Consider the following 16,274-nt stretch of genomic DNA (forward strand, 5'->3'; position numbering starts at 1 on the left):
TCACAAGTTAGCTAGCATTAGCCAACAGTTTTTAAGTTAGTCACTCTCACCTTTTTGTTGAAAAGCAAACACTTCAACAGGACAATTTTGTTTGTTTGTTTGTTTGTTTGTTTTGGGTTTTTTGAGTTTTCAGACCATCTAAAAATGATTTGTTAGTGTTTGTAATGTGTGCAGATTGTGTCGCCATGATAACTGCTGTACATTTTGACATAGACATATATGCAGAACAACTCCAGCGTGATGTCACTGCAAAGTATCAATTGACAAGAGTAATGCAACCACGGCTCTGCTGCCTCAGACACACAGACATGTCCCTATGGTTTACAGCATGAGTGCGTCTGGACACTAAATGGAGCTATATATTGTATTTTATAGTTTTTTGGGGTTTTTTCACTGGCCATTCACTGTCAGTGCTGTTGTGCACGTGCTCTGAGCTCTTCAACCAACACAACTTTACTCACATATAGTTCTGCCATATAAAAGTCAAGCTCTGTGGGCATTTGACTCTGTTTGTGCTTGGCTTTGGCCTTTAGATTTTGATGTTTGGGAGATCAGACCACCACAAGTAAAGACAACATTTCAACAGCAGCAGCAGCACCTCATGTACTGAAAAGCTCAGATGTGGCGTCATGAGTGCAGGGGTCACATCTGATATAAGACAGTATGTGACAGGAGCGCCACAGCGACCAGAGCGCCACAGCGTCAGGAGCGCCCAGCGTCAGGAGCGCCACAGCGATAGGAGCGCACAGCGACAAGAGCGCCCAGCGTCAGGAGCGCCACAGCGACAGGAGCGCTCTGATGTAAGTACTGGCCCCGCCCTGCTCACTGCCCCTGCCTCTATGACTATGGCCTTGTTCAAACAGGTGAGTCATGTTTTGAGGCATTTGGATAATATGAAATATGGCAATAAATAGACTTTGACCTACAACAGGAGTTAATAAAAGAGCTTTCATATGAAGCTGTAATAAATAAATAACTTATCTGCAATAAATATATCTTACTTTGACACAGTAATACATGAAGATGCATGGCATCCATTTGGCTGAGTTCCTCTGAACAATACAAGTCCTCCAGATGTGTCTGAGCGTCAGAGCTCAGGCCAAGCAGCATCTGTTCTGCTGGACTCCAGGATCAAGTCTCTAAAGGACCAAAGCTTTAGTCAATCCATTTTCTCTTTGGTCCAAAAATGCCTTCTTATGAAATGATGGAACTCCTAATCTTCTGTTTAGTGTACAAATAAAACCTCTGCAATCTAAAACACTGGTGAGGAAGATTTGATGACATTATATTGTTTTCCATAAAAACAGCTCTATCATGTGCACTTATGACAGAGACGTCCACTTCTTTGGCTTTTAAGATTCTGCCCAGAGGAAGCCAAAACCTGTCCTACTCCACTTGACTGGAGTGGCCTGCTAAAACTCTAGTTCACTAAAAGTAATGTATTGATGGTATCAAAGATTACATAATCCCACAACAGCCAGGGTTATTGCTCTGGGTAAGTTGCTTGTGGACTCTTTGGAGGAGATGCACCATCGTCAAACAAATCCGAGGGTTTTCCTGTGACTTTGGTGCTGAGCTTGGTGTCTTGTACATCCACTCAGCTCAGCCCCTCGTTCAGCCCATGCACATGCAGCTGGCGGCCGACAGGGAGTCTATGGTCTGCCAGGTGGTGTGGGTGTCCATGAAGGAGACAGATTCGTAGCGGTCGGGCCGGCAGCAGGGGTGGCTGCTCACTTTGCGGGCCGTGCGTCGAGGTAAGGAGCCGTTGTGGAGCAGAGCCTTCAGGGCCAGGTCGTAGGTGGTCCTGGACGACTGGCACGAGCCCACACAGTATTTAAACAGAATGATCTCGTCTGAGTCGTATCCCAGGCCTAAGTCCCGCACCTTCATCTGACGCCGCTCCACACGACAGTCTCTGCTGCTGTGTTTGGGAGCTTTACTGCCCCTGCCCCTCCTCCTCCCTCCTGCTGTCTCCTCTGCATCCTCCTCTTTCTTCTTCTTCTTTCTCTTGGCCGAGCCTTTGGCCTGAGGGTCTGAGGGGTCTGAGGAGCGAGGAGATCGGCCCGTCCAGCGCAGACTGGGATGGTCATCCATCTCGTCCACTACGTAGGGGTCTGAAATCAGGAAAAACACAAAGATTAATTACTAATTAATTAATAATTAAGATTTATTAGTTTTTTGTATTCATAAATTGGCAAAATAAGAAATGTGTGAGTTTATTTTTCAGCTGATTTAGCAGATGCATTTTATAAAGTGTTGATCTGCACAGAAATAACTGGTCACTCCTAACAATAACTTGCATGCTAACAGCAGCAAACCAGGAAGTAACTGGAAAAAATCCTGCTATAATTAGATGTAGACTGTACACTCTCATTTTGTATATACAAAACCTGATTTTACAACATATCTGCACTGGTTCATGTCCATTTATACTTTATTACATGAAACAAATCTGGTACTTCCCCATTAACAAACACGTATGCAGTATGTAGTGTGCAGAGCAAAACTGGGGTGAGGAGTGGGGAGAGACATTCAGCAAACAGCACCGAATTGATATGGTATTGGATATCGACAGAGATACTGGATTGGATATCGCTTTCCAAATATCGGTTCAGTTGATATTGTGGTGGGACATATACATTGATGTAACAAGACTATTTACTGGTTGTAGTTGATCCAAAAAGTCTCATAATGTTTGAAATAGTATTTATACAAAGTCGGTCTGTGGTTATTTGGGAGAAATAACAGCTGCATAACACATCTGGATCAGTTTTGTCTTAAATTAATCTTGTTTTAAGGACTGGCATAGGCTGATATCGGGTATCGGCAGATTCTTAAAGCCATAGTATCAAAATTGGTATCGGAAGTGAAAAGGCTGGATTGGTGTGTCTGACAGTTACACTAGACACAGTTGTCGTGTGGGCTTGTGTCTAACTTGAGACATGTTTTGCAGTGAGGACATGTTGTGTCTGAACAGCCACAGGCACAGCGCAAATGTCACTGTGTCCTATGAGCTCTGGAGAAACTTTAGCTGAAACATGGGCACTTTTATCGTCTGTACAGCAAAAGCAGCATGTGCATTTGACAGAACACATCAGAAGAACAGAAGAACAAACAACAAACTTCCACTAGTTTCACAGACTCATTTGATAAAACTGAAGAAATAATTCAACCAAGGAAACTGCGGCTGGGTCCGAAATTAGATACTGAACCGATACTGAAATTAGATACTTAATTAAGCATTTGAACCATACTAAAGAAATCACATTCACAGGACAGAAATTAATCTTTCCTGAATTTCTTTAGAATGATCTTGAGCTGAACATGACGTGTCCCCTGTTTAGTGCCGTGTAGGACGTCCTGTCCTGTCACTATCAGCCAATCACAACAAATCAAATCTACCTTTCAGCTACAGCTTTTCTCTAAGTATCTCCCCACAGCAGCAGAGTCACCAGCCACCTCAGCTTCTCCCTCCATGTTTTTACCATAGAGGTTGTGCCACGCCGGATCCGGGTCGTTGTCCTCCTCCTCCTGCTCTTCGTCCGGTGCTCCGGGCAGGGGAAGGGGAAGCTGCCTCTCCTCTGGGCCTTGGTGCAACCCCACAGCGGGGCCAGACTCTCCCCCCGCTCCTCCACTGCTGCCTATGACGCTAGCACCTCCCATCGCCGGGAGCAGAGAGAGGAGCACCAACAGCAGCACCTGGAATGAAAGAGGTCAAGTTTTAAAGGTGGATCTGTACCATTTTCAAACAAATAGTAAGTGAGCATGGTCGTGCTTCTAGCTGCATTGATTCTGGCTCCAATTCACTTTACATTGAAAATCTGTCACCCCTCTCTCTGCAACTGCTGCTGTCAGACTCTTAAAAGGTTCATATTAACCCACTCTGCATGAATTATGTTAACAACTACTAGCCTAATTGCTAACTGTGTGTGATTCCCCAAATCGAGTCAGAAACAAACTTGTGTCAAAATCCGATATGCTCATAGTCTTACTATGACAACACATACAAGGACAAACTGCATCAAATATGCTACCAATTAGTTTTACTCTTTAAACATGAGTATAGAGTAATATTTAACGTGTTTTGCGATAATGGCAGGTGTAGAATTTAACCTGTCTTTATCGAAAAATAAACATTATGACACTTTCTTTGCAAACTCTATTTTACTTAAATGAATGCCGTGGTAAGGTTGCAACAGACAGATAACGTTTTAAAGCTTTCTGGTGTGTGAAATAATGAAAATTGAAAATAGTCGGGTTAACGACTAGCACGACTGAGGCAATTTCAGTTAATGACTCAAGTTGGGGAATGACACAGTGCACTAGCATTGGAGTTCTGTGAAAAATGCATTAAGATTCATACATTCAGACAGCACATAATTTGAGCTTGGATTTTGATCCAAGCTCAGATGAATATTTCACTATTAAACTGTAGCATCCAGCCAGGTGTTTCGATCAACATCTTAGAGCCAAATGAACCATCTCGCACTGTGAAGACCTCAAGGACTGGCCTCCTGATAGTCCTGGTTTAGTTCTTGTTTAGTCCTGGTTTTGCTCTGGTTTAGTCCTTGTTTAGTTCTTGTTTAGTCCTGGTTTTGCTCTGGTTTAGTCCTTGTTTAGCTCTGGTTTAGTCCTTGTTTTGCTTTGGTTTAGTCCTTATTTTGCTTTGGTTTAGTCCTTGTTTTGCTCTGGTTTAGGGACCGACCTCCTGCTGGTGCCCAGAGTCAGGACTAAGCATCGGCGTTTTAGCGTTTCAGTTTTACGCAGCTAAACTATGGAACAGTCTTCCTGAAGATGTGAAACATACCTCTACTTTAACAATGTTTAAATCCAGGCTCAAAATGGTTCTGTTTAGCTATGCATATGACTGAAAGGTTTTTATTTTGCACTTTTTTAATGTCTTTCTTAGTCTGTAAAGCACTTTGAATTACTTTTGAACAAATTGCATAATACAAATAAACTTGCCGTGCCTTCATGCTCTCCTCCATACCGTAAACGTACACTTGGGTGCCTACATTTGTGCAGTAATGGGTAAGGGTTTAGATGTTTTATTGGCATCTAAACGTCCCATCTAACGCGAGCTGTCTCCGTTATATCGACCTCGAACAGGAGCAGTTCCCGGAGGCGTTTGGACCAACCATTCCACTCTATTATGTTTATGAGAAAAACTGAAACAAACAAGTTGGCACCAGAACGTTTTTTTTATGTCTGCATCTCAGATCTGTAATGGAGTTAAATTTTATCAACCGAAAGAAAACAGCCTATCTTTCTACGGTTCATAAAACTCTTTCTGAGGTCAAGCACTTTAGCAGAATTTACAAGCTTCATTTCACGCTTCATCGCAGCATTAAAAGTAGTTCTGCGGAGACATGGCTGATATGCAAATAATATAATACAATACGTTTGATTCAAAGTGCGATGGCAGGCTCGGGCAGCGTGGCGTCAGACTTCTATTTGAGCCACTGAACCACGACCATCTCTCTCCTGCGCTCGCTGCCAGAGAATAGTACGCTAGAGCAGTCTCAGGGCCGAGTTACAAGGAGCCGGAGCTGCCAAGAAGTGGGGCGCACCGATTCACTTCACACTTGTATAATCTGCAGTAGCCAGCAGTCCCCAGTGAAAAGCATTTGAGGATGTACTGAAGTAACTTACTGGAAGAGCCCTTGGTTGGAGCAATGGGGAGGCACGCAGTACAGGTATATCAGAAATGTTTTAAAAAGCTAAACGTGCGCTATGTAACTTTTCAAATAGAGGTTCTGCCACATGTTTGTTTCTGTGGTGAAAGCTGTCCTCATCTGGGTGTGTTTCTATGCGTTTTAAAAGTACAATCTGAATAAAGCTGCACATTTTTCATCAAAATTGCAATTGGAGTAGTAGCACGAAGCAGATTGTAAAGGTCCCTATTATTTAAAGCTATCATCTCCCCTCATCTGACCTTTGTCCGGACCTGGTTTTTTATCAGGCTCAGGCTCTGGCACAATATCTGACAGCAGCGCCGTAGATAGTATCTAGTGGTGATATGTGAGAATACAGATGGTAGCTTTAAGTCCTGTGTAAATGGAATATATTTGATATGTAAAACCTGTATACAGTATCTTGTATTGTATATATGTTAACATGTTAAATAATTGTAGTCTGAAAACAAAAAAAAGAAACAAAATATTGCAAAAAATATTGAAAATTAAAAGTGGTAGGAGGTAACAAAGTAAAAGTAGTAAAGTACTGCACTTAAGTTGAATTTTTAGGTATCTGTACTTGACTTAAGTATATTTTTTATTGGATGCTTTTTACTTTTACTTCGTTATATTTGAGAGCAGGTATCTGTACTTTATACTCCACTACATTCTTGAAGTAAAAAGTACTTTTCATATGATTTGAGAGGTTATTTTTACTATGTTCGTGTAACATCCTGACAAAAGTGTTCAAGTTCAGGTTTCAGCTTTGAGTAAACTAAAATAAATACACAAAATTCATAAGAAAAAATAAGAAATAGGTTTGTATTGCAAATGCTGACCAAAATCTGTATTGATTTTTTCATGTGATACTTTTACTTTTACTTGAATAACTTTTTACCTCTGTATCTGTACTTATACTTAAGTAGCAGAATCTAGTACTTCTTCCACCACTGAAAATTTGATATTTATTCTGAGGTAGCACAGGCACTTTTTGTTTTGGGATTTCCAGACGTATTACTTTTCAAAATTTCAAAACGTGCAATGAACAAGAAAACTGCTTCCTCTACCACTCCACTGTTTACATAAATGTGCTTTATTCTATGTTTCATCTGATTTTGTAGAACCATGAACAAAAGCCACACAGACTGTTCTGAAGTACTGAAGCACAGTTTGTGGAAGATAAGAAACTCTGAATGGTCCATACCTTTGCTTTGGCTGACATCACCGACGCGACCTCCTGTCTGCCCCTGGTCCGAACCCTCCAGGACGTCCCACCTGAGAAAGAAAACAAGACTCATGTGGAGCACCGAACAAGGCAGCTCTGTGTCTCCAAAACTCCCATAGAAAACGTAACATAAACTCAACGGCAAACATGCGGGTGATGTGATGCGATGTCCGCCATTGCGAGATACAGTAAAGATCAACACACCGGGGGGCCTCCTGAGTTAACACGAGCGGCTAGCTAGTGTCGGCATGTCGCACGCACAAAGAGTCAAAAGCATTCTTCAGGCCCACACGAGGAGTCAGATCCAGCTGCAGATAGGAGGTCGTTCATGATTACATAGACGTGATCGCTAAAATGTCACTTTGCGGCTCTGGGGTCATTACGTAACCACAGGGGAAGCCCGAGAGGTTAAAGAGGTCAAGGTGTCAGGAAAAATATATACAAACTGAAACTGGCAACATATTAGTTTCTTAATTGGCTACTTTGGGTAATAGGAGTAATTCAAGTAAATGACGAGAGATAAACAAAGCAAAAACGCATGAAATATTCACAAAATGTAAAGCACAATTTATTTAAAAAGTTATTTGAGTAAATGAAACTCAGTAGTAAATTAACACATTACATTTTATGGATTTTTTTCATTATTTTTTATCTGTTAAAGTTGATCCAAAGCAGAAATTTGGATTTTAAGATTTAAAATATGTTAAATTTAAGGTGAAATCTGTAATATGGAAATCTGTAATTTGAAAAGTTGTTCTGTTATTGTGCTTGTCACCATGGAGATAGATAGGTTAAATGTCATACTGAGGAACATACAACTACAGCAATAACGTCTCCATGCAAACAAGCACATAGCAGAACCCATAAACACCATAAAAGTTCCATAATGCACCTTTAACCTTTAATATAACAATGCATTTGAACTCTGTTGTGTAAAAAGTCTTTTAAAAGTTACAAAAAACAAACAAACATGATGCTATATAAAAATAAGCTTCCTTTAAATAAGTCCTCAGCGTATCCTAAAACAATTTGTCCCGGGTCCATTGAAGCGCATGTATCTACAAACATAACCAGGAGCTTCTGTCATCGCGTGGCTGATTTGGCTCGCCTTGGCACTGCGAGCGTGTACTGCCTCACGGTGTATTTTTAGATCCCACTGATAAGCGTGCCATGTTTATTTAAGAGTCCCCACTTCCCTGCAGTCAAGTGTGTGCACGGAGACGGAAGAGCGAGGAGAAGACAAGAAGAGAGCGCTCCCAAACTGGCAACGCAATGGGGCGAGGTGGCAAAAAGAACAATCTACCACAGGCAAAACAAAGTATGAAAATGTCAAGATGTTATGGCCAATGTCTGTTTTTGTTACTGGTGGATGTTTTTGAGCAAGTTTAACACTTTAAATATCATCTGAGAAAATAGAAAAGTCAACATCTGCATTCTGAAATTTTTCCAGAGGATTGTTCGCCACCTGGAGATGTTATAACTTTTACCTGGAATGTTCCGTAGTATGGTATTAATTGTCATTTTTCATTTAATTCTCCATAAAGACAGTTTTTTCTACCAATAAAAGAATATATACTTGAATAAATGTCAAAAACATCACCATGGAGAGAAGCAGTTACTGGACTCCTTACAAGAAAAGTTACATAATGGACCTTTAGCGGGTACAGTATGTCAGTATGTAAGTTTCTGTAAATATAAAGTTAAAACCATATTTCAGAACAGAACATTCCCTATAGATATAAATAGGTTTTATGCCATGCTGCGTAATATTACAGCTAAAGGAACAGCATTTCCATGGAAACAACCAGGAGAATGCCCTCCTCCAGGTCATATAAGTCAGGTCTGTGGAAATTCAAGCCCACTCTGAGTAAAGACACATGTTTTTGTATGTTTTGTATGTTTTTATTCTATTCTGCTATTGCTTTCTCATCCACAACCCAAACTTGTCTGTTGTCAGATAATAAAGGCTCTTAAATCAGTGGCTTTGACAAAAACCTGATTCGTCACTCATTGTAAATCAGATGTGATTTATTTAAAGCCTTACAGCTACGGAAAGTGTCTTCAAACAAAAAACAAGATCGTCAGGCTCTTTCCTCTCATCTGTTGCCATTCATTCGTTCTAGTTTACTACCCAAGTCCTCCATCACCTCCTCAGAATGTCTCACACCTCCATCACCTCCTTAGAGCATCTCTCTCTCCTCCATCACCTCCTCAGAACATCTCTCTCTCCTCCATCACCTCCTCAGAACATCTCTCACACCTCCATCACCTCCTCAGAACATCTCTCTCCTCCATCACCTCCTCAGAACATCTCTCTCCTCCATCACCTCCTCAGAACATCTCTCTCTCCTCCATCACCTCCTCAGAATGTCTCACACCTCCATCACCTCCTCAGAACATCTCTCTCCTCCATCACCTCCTCAGAACATCTCTCTCCTCCATCACCTCCTCAGAACATCTCTCTCCTCCATCACCTCCTCAGAACATCTCTCTCTCCTCCATCCCCTCCTCAGAATGTCTCACACCTCCATCACCTCCTCAGAACATCTCTCTCTCCTCCATCACCTCCTCAGAACATCTCTCTCTCCTCCATCACCTCCTCAGAACATCTCTCACACCTCCATCACCTCCTCAGAACATCTCTCTCCACCATCAGCTCCTAAAAAATATTTCACTCTCCTCCATGACCTCATCACTCTCATCCATCATCTCCTCAAGAACATCTCCCTCTCCTCCATTAGCTTCTCACACGCCTCCATCATCTCTTCACTCTCCTCCATCATCTCCTCAGTGTATCACTGCTCCATCACCTCTTCATAGCCTCTCTCCTCCATCAGCTCCTTAAGAACATTTCACTCTCCTCCATGACCTCCTCACTCTCATTCATCATCTACTTAAGAACATCTCCCTCTCCTCCATCATCCCCTCAAGAACATCTCACTTTCTTCCATCATCTCCTCAAGAACATTTCATTCTCCTCCATCATCTCCTTAAGAACATCTCAGTCTCCTCTATCAGCTTCTCACTCGCCTCCATCACCTCCTCACTCTCCTCCATCATCTCCTCAGTGTCTCACACCTCCATCACCCCTTCATAACATCTCTCCTTCATCACCCCTTCATAATATCTCCTCCATCACCCCCTCATAACATCTCTCTCCTCCATCACATCCTCAGAACATCTCATTCTCCTCCATCACTTCCTCAGAACATCTCACTCTCCACCATCACTTCCTCAGAACATCTCACTCTCCTCCATCACATCCTCAAAACATCTCACTCTCCTCATCACTTCCTCAGAACATCTCATTCTCCTCCATCACATCCTCAGAACATCTCATTTTCCTCCATAACATCCTCCGAACATCTCACTCTCCTCCATCACATCCTCAGAACATCTCATTCTCCTCCATCACATCCTCCGAACATCTCACTCTCCTCCATCACATCCTCAGAACATCTCACTCTCCTCCATCACATCCTCAGAACATCTCACTCTCCTCCATCACTTCCTCAGAACATCTCACTCTCCACCATCACTTCCTCAGAACATCTCACTCTCCTCCATCACATCCTCAAAACATCTCACTCTCCTCATCACTTCCTCAGAACATCTCATTCTCCTCCATCACATCCTCAGAACATCTCATTTTCCTCCATAACATCCTCCGAACATCTCACTCTCCTCCATCACATCCTCAGAACATCTCATTCTCCTCCATCACATCCTCCGAACATCTCACTCTCCTCCATCACATCCTCAGAACATCTCACTCTCCTCCATCACATCCTCAGAACATCTCACTCTCCTCCATCACTTCCTCAGAACATCTCACTCTCCTCCATCACATCCTCAGAACATCTCACTCTCCTCCATCACTTCCTCAGAACATCTCACTCTCCTCCATCACATCCTCAGAACATCTCACTCTCCTCCATCACTTCCTCAGAACATTTCACTCTCCTCCATCACATCCTCAGAACATCTCACTCTCCTCCATCACTTCCTCAGAACATCTCATTCTCCTCCATCACATCCTCAGAACATCTCACTCTCCTCCATCACATCCTCAGAACATCTCACTCTCCTCCATCACATCCTCTCAATTTCTCCATGTTTGAAATTACAAATAGATCCCTCTGTTGGAGTAAACTGGGAAAATGCCTGGTAGGTTTTCTTTGCATGTCCTTTATTTAATTTAACTGTACGCAATATTTTGATTTTAAACATTATAAACATGGTCTATCTGTGTCCTCTTTATTCTTTTACAATTTGATTTTTTTTGTTCTCAAGACGATTACTATCTAAACCCCAGCACAGACTACATACAGTCCCCTTTAGGTTTTAAACCCCTGGTCCTGATGCTCTCTGCACTTCGCCGTTGAAAACATATCAGTTCATCGAATGTGTCACTCGTATCATTTTTAGACACATCAACAGAGTAATCATTATTCTCTAGTCTGGGTTTAAAATAACTCCGAGCGGGGGAACATGAGGACAAGGAATGGCACACACAGTTAGCATAATTCGTAGCGGCAGAAACCTAAAACCGCCTCCCAACCTGATTTACAACCTGAGCTCTCCGGGACCTGGGCCTTTCCCCTCAGCCTGTCCCGTGGGAGGAGGGAGGGGGGAGGGGGGCACCATTGTCAGTCCCAAGTTACGCCGCAGCTGGGAGCGTTTAGACCCCCTTTTCGGAGCTGTGGCGGGGCTGTCGGCTGCTTCATTTCACCCCACTGCTCTGGAGCTGTTTACTGCCTCGCGCCTACAGGGGTCTGAGGGGGGGAGAGGGGGTGGGAGGGTTGGGGGAGTGGTAAGGTGGGCCAGGGAAAGGGGGAAACGGGACAGCACAAACACTGTAATGTAAATGTATGCTTGGCTACTGTATTTGCAAAGGGAAGCACATGGGACCACCTCGTTTGGCCGATTTAAACCTGGAGTTTTCACATCAGGCTTTCGTCCAGTCGCATCACAGTTTCATAATTACAGTGTAGTGTTGTCACGATACTAAAATTTCAAACTTGATTTCGATACTAATGAATAGAATAGACTAGACTATAGGCTACTTCATTGACTATTTTTTATAATCTTGTTTTTGAATCAAATTTCAATCATGCGAGTGTGACGTTACCCACAGTGTTCGGCTCCAGTCAAATGAAGCTCATCAACGCTAACAATTATAACGACAAATTTGGAACTCCAAGTGTGAGTATCATAGCAACCAAAGAGCCAATCCGGAACGAGGCTGTTGAAGGTAACGTCTCTTCCCGTCCGCGTCGCTGGTTTAGCAGGGAGTGAGCACTTAGCAACGCTGTCAATCCAACCTGTTGCTAACGCTACCGGGAGCTGTCTGTTATTAATGTTCGTATCTTGATTTACAGACACAACAGCAAAATAAAAACACCAGCATCATGCAGAGCAGGTTAATACAAACATTTTAAGACTAAAATGATGAGACTCACTGTAGCAGTCATAGAGAGAGGAGTGTTTCCATGATCACTTTCTATTTGTAACACGGTGGCTAGCAGGTTAGCTATGTTCGTTCCTTTTTTTTTTTTTTTTTTGCATGTTTTGTAGCTGACCTTTGGCTCCCTCTAAGTCAGGGGTCGGCAACCGTTAACACTCAAAGAGTCATTTGGACCTGGTTTCCATGGCAAAAAGACACAAATACGTTTTGACATCTAAAATAACACTGAAGATAGCGCTGCATATATATATATATTTTTTACCTTTATGCTTTGTATAAACAACTATAGTGTTGCTTCTGAAATCCATGAAGTGCTACAGAGACTTCTGCTCCTGAACCTCTGCACAGCGTCTGCAAATCACGTCACTTTCATCTTTACACAGGACTGCAGTCTGTCGTCTGTGAGGCGTATTTTATTTCAAGATCACAATAATCTTCCAATTTAAACTACAATTTAAAAAGAGAACTAACACAAATTAAATATGTTTTAATTAAATTTTGTAATTAATTTATTTTCTCTAGCCACGTATAAGGATGAAAGAGCCTCATGTGACTCAGGTTGCTGCCCTCTGCTCTAAGTGAATGCTAATGTATTCTTGTGTACTGTATCTTTGTGAAGTCTGGCATATGTTCCTCCTTGTTTGTGTGATTAAAGCCCTGAGTTTGTCCATCAGGCTTGCGCTCTGTCACCTCACATTTTCACTGCTGTGTCTGAGCCTGTGCTTGCTGTTAAGCAGGCCTGCTGCACTGGGACGTCCCGTAAAGCAGCCCCCGGCAGAGAGCGCGCTGCTGTCCTGAACTGTTACCCTGAATACTCCACAAAGAGGGAAGAGAGGGAGGAGAGAGGGAGACAGGGAGGAGAGGGAGATAGGGGAGAGAGGAGGGAAGAGAGGGAGGAGAGCGGGATGGGGGGAGGAGAGGGAGGAGAGAGGGAGAGACAGAGGGGGAAGAGAGGCAGGAGAGAGGAAGAGAGGGAGGACGGGGGAAGAGAGGGAGGAGACAGAGGAGAGAGAAAAGAGAGGGAAGAGAGGTAGGAGACGGAGGAGAGAGGGAGGAGACGGAGGAGAGGAAGAAGAGGGAGGAGAGTGAGGAGACAGAGGACAGGAAGAAGAACGAAGAGGGGGAGAGGGAGGAGAAGGAAGACAGAGGGAGGAGAGAAAGGAGGGAAGAGAGGGAGGAGAGAAAGGAGAGGGAGGAGAGTGAAGAGAGGGAGTTTATTAAGTATTTGGAAAAGGCACAAGTTCAATGTGCCTCATTTTAAAGAGAAGCAGCACCGCAGGGTGAGCTGCCTCTGTCTGAGCAGGTTTGGTGTTTTGTGATTTGCCTGTTGAGCCACTTCTGGCATCTGGCATCTTTTGTCACTTAACTGTTAAAAAAAAAACAACTTTAAACTACACTATGTAACTTTTATCAATATGAAATTTAATCCTAAATTTTTTCACACTGTGATATAATGCAACTTGAAGAACAAACATTAAGTAAAGTACTCAGAATACAGTATTCTGATTGGACAGTAATGTCAACACATTTTAATGCAGGTAAATATTCTGTAACCAAAGTATTTCTGTGGCTTGGAGCAAATATGAGTCCAAGATTACACAATGTCCAGCTAAAAATCTAAATTGTAGCTGGGGTATTGTTGTGATGTGGGAAAGTGAACCTATCTGCGTCCTATCTGGCCCACTATGAAGAGGGTCTCTGTAGAGGGATCTGTCTATAATTTGCTGGTAAAATGAACAAACATACATTATAAATATTAGCCCATCACAAACTCACTACTTAAATGAGCATTTGTCTGGCTCACGTTTTGCCATTTTAACCTGGGTAGTAATTTTACCAGGTTACCTTGGTAAGCAAACACCACAGCAGCGTAAGCGAACCTGTTACATAGTAAACCAACACAGTAACTTACTCTACAGCAGCACTACACTTTTTCCATGACTGCTTTGATAGAAAGGTAAAATAGTGCCTCTGTGTTGTTACATTCATACATGTAGTGTCCACTACTTTCCGTGACGCATGGTGGGAAATCTGAAGTGGACTACTTTTCATTCACAAGACTTTGGGACATAACAACACAGCTGTAGCTACATAGTAATTAGGGAGGTGATTTGGACCCTGCGTCAGCCCTGGAACTGGGCTGGCTGTTGTCCTGGATACATTTGACCCATAGATTTTGAACGAGACCAGGGCCTGTGCTTCCTACACCGGGGTGCGTGTGTCCCCAGAGGTGCATAAAACATGTTTTGCACACAGCCTGGTTCAAATTTGAAACAAGAATGCAAATAGCAGTCTGTTTGGGTGCCTTCTCACACTAGTACACAAACCCACATACTGTTTGACTGTGCGGAACGCAGACGAGGATAAATGAATGAAACTAATGAAGAGAAGTCAATAGAAACATATCAAGTTGCATTGTGCACCATTTATGTTTCGACTGGAGCAAGTCCCAACACGGTCCAATCCTCGAGTTTTATAAGAACCACATGAATGCAGTAAATGTTTGGCAGAAGGCCTATTTGGGTTTGAACTATAATAGTTTCCTACTGTAGTTAAGAGTTTTATACATGTCACACAACCATTTTATTTTTGCACAAAACCATAAAGATAAATTGATACTATCCTTATGATACTCAAAGGGAGCTTATATATGGTCTATTATTGAGGCATTACTGGTGTGGGTTGAGACTTTGCCCACCAACTGGATGGAAACTAGTTCAAATTGCATTTAACAATTGCATATTTGGCGCACATTCCCCCTTTATGCCCTCGGCCGATAACAACTACTGTGACAGAAAGGGCATCTGGCATAAAAACCATGCCACATGTGTGACAACCCTGACCTGTTCAAAATACAGAAAAATACAAACAAAAAACTTAGAAATAAATAAAATAAAATAAAGTATATACGTTCAGGAAATACAAAGTTAAAACATTCTCCAGAGAGATACATATGTTTTATGGCATACTGTCAAGATTATGGCCTAAGGAACAACATTTCCATGGAAACATAACGCTTCAAGGCCATGTTTGAGTCATGTTTGTGGAGATGCAAGCCCATTTATAGCAAGAATGCATGTGTTTCAGTGCAATAAACACCACACAAACGCAACCAAAACAAACACAATCTAAAATATTTTACCTAAAAGTTCCATACTGCAGCTATCAATTCCCATCTTTCTAAATCAATCCTCTGTCAAAAATGACATTGTGTGGTCCGGGACCTCATCATTTTTGCTCGCGGCTTAAATTGACACCTTCTCCTCAGCCTGTTCCTGATTATCCGCATGGTACCTACTGTATAACATTTCATCTCTCTGCCCAATCCGCGTCGCCTAGCTTACACCTACAGTAAAAACACGTAACTTAGCCTCCCTACTTGACAATAACGACCTCCTATTAGGGCCGTGTGTGCGCGGGGAGGGCCCTGACCCGCAGCTTGAGCCTGTCACTGATTGCGCTGCGGAGGGGAGCGAGGGGGTACAGTAAATGTGAACAGGCTGGATTTGAGACACCTGTGCTGAAAGAGGAGACGGCGAGCTGGGGTTGATCACTACCAGACCGCGTGGCTCTGGAGGTCCACTCATTTTGCACCGCGAGACACCTCTGGGAATGCAGCCTCCTTTTAATGAACAGTTTAGTTATGGTTTACGCCTGCTCTGGTCTTATCCAATGTCATAAGAGTAGGGTTAGTGTAGTCATGGTTTTCTTGCCGTTTTTTCGCCTATGTTTACTTTTCATTTTGCATGGTTTTGTACTTCCATTGATCTTACTTCTGGTCCAGATTTTGTTCATGCTTCTAGGTTTATCCCCGGCATGATGATGTGTGAACATGAATTCTTTTTGGTCTGTTTTTTCCTGTGGAACTGTACTGCAAAGCCTGTGCAAGGAACTAGGTTAGATGAGA

The 16,274-nt window shown here is 42.6% G+C and overlaps 1 protein-coding gene across 1 annotated transcript in view; it reads right to left on the reverse strand.

The window, feature by feature from the left end:
- Nucleotides 1-1,163: 1,163 nt before the first annotated feature.
- LOC117385592 (artemin) overlaps nucleotides 1,164-16,274 on the reverse strand; it is a 48,098-nt gene continuing 32,987 nt past the window's right edge. Inside the window, exons 3-5 of the mRNA XM_055228742.1 lie at nucleotides 6,880-6,950; nucleotides 3,486-3,699; nucleotides 1,164-2,114 (exon numbers count right to left, since the gene is read on the reverse strand). Coding sequence (XP_055084717.1) covers nucleotides 1,615-2,114; nucleotides 3,486-3,699; nucleotides 6,880-6,950 — 785 coding nt within the window. The 3' untranslated portion in view covers nucleotides 1,164-1,614. The remainder of the gene's footprint in view (nucleotides 2,115-3,485; nucleotides 3,700-6,879; nucleotides 6,951-16,274) is intronic.

Source organism: Periophthalmus magnuspinnatus, chromosome 17 (genome assembly GCF_009829125.3).
Source record: "Periophthalmus magnuspinnatus isolate fPerMag1 chromosome 17, fPerMag1.2.pri, whole genome shotgun sequence".
NCBI classification, from domain to species: domain Eukaryota; kingdom Metazoa; phylum Chordata; class Actinopteri; order Gobiiformes; family Gobiidae; genus Periophthalmus; species Periophthalmus magnuspinnatus.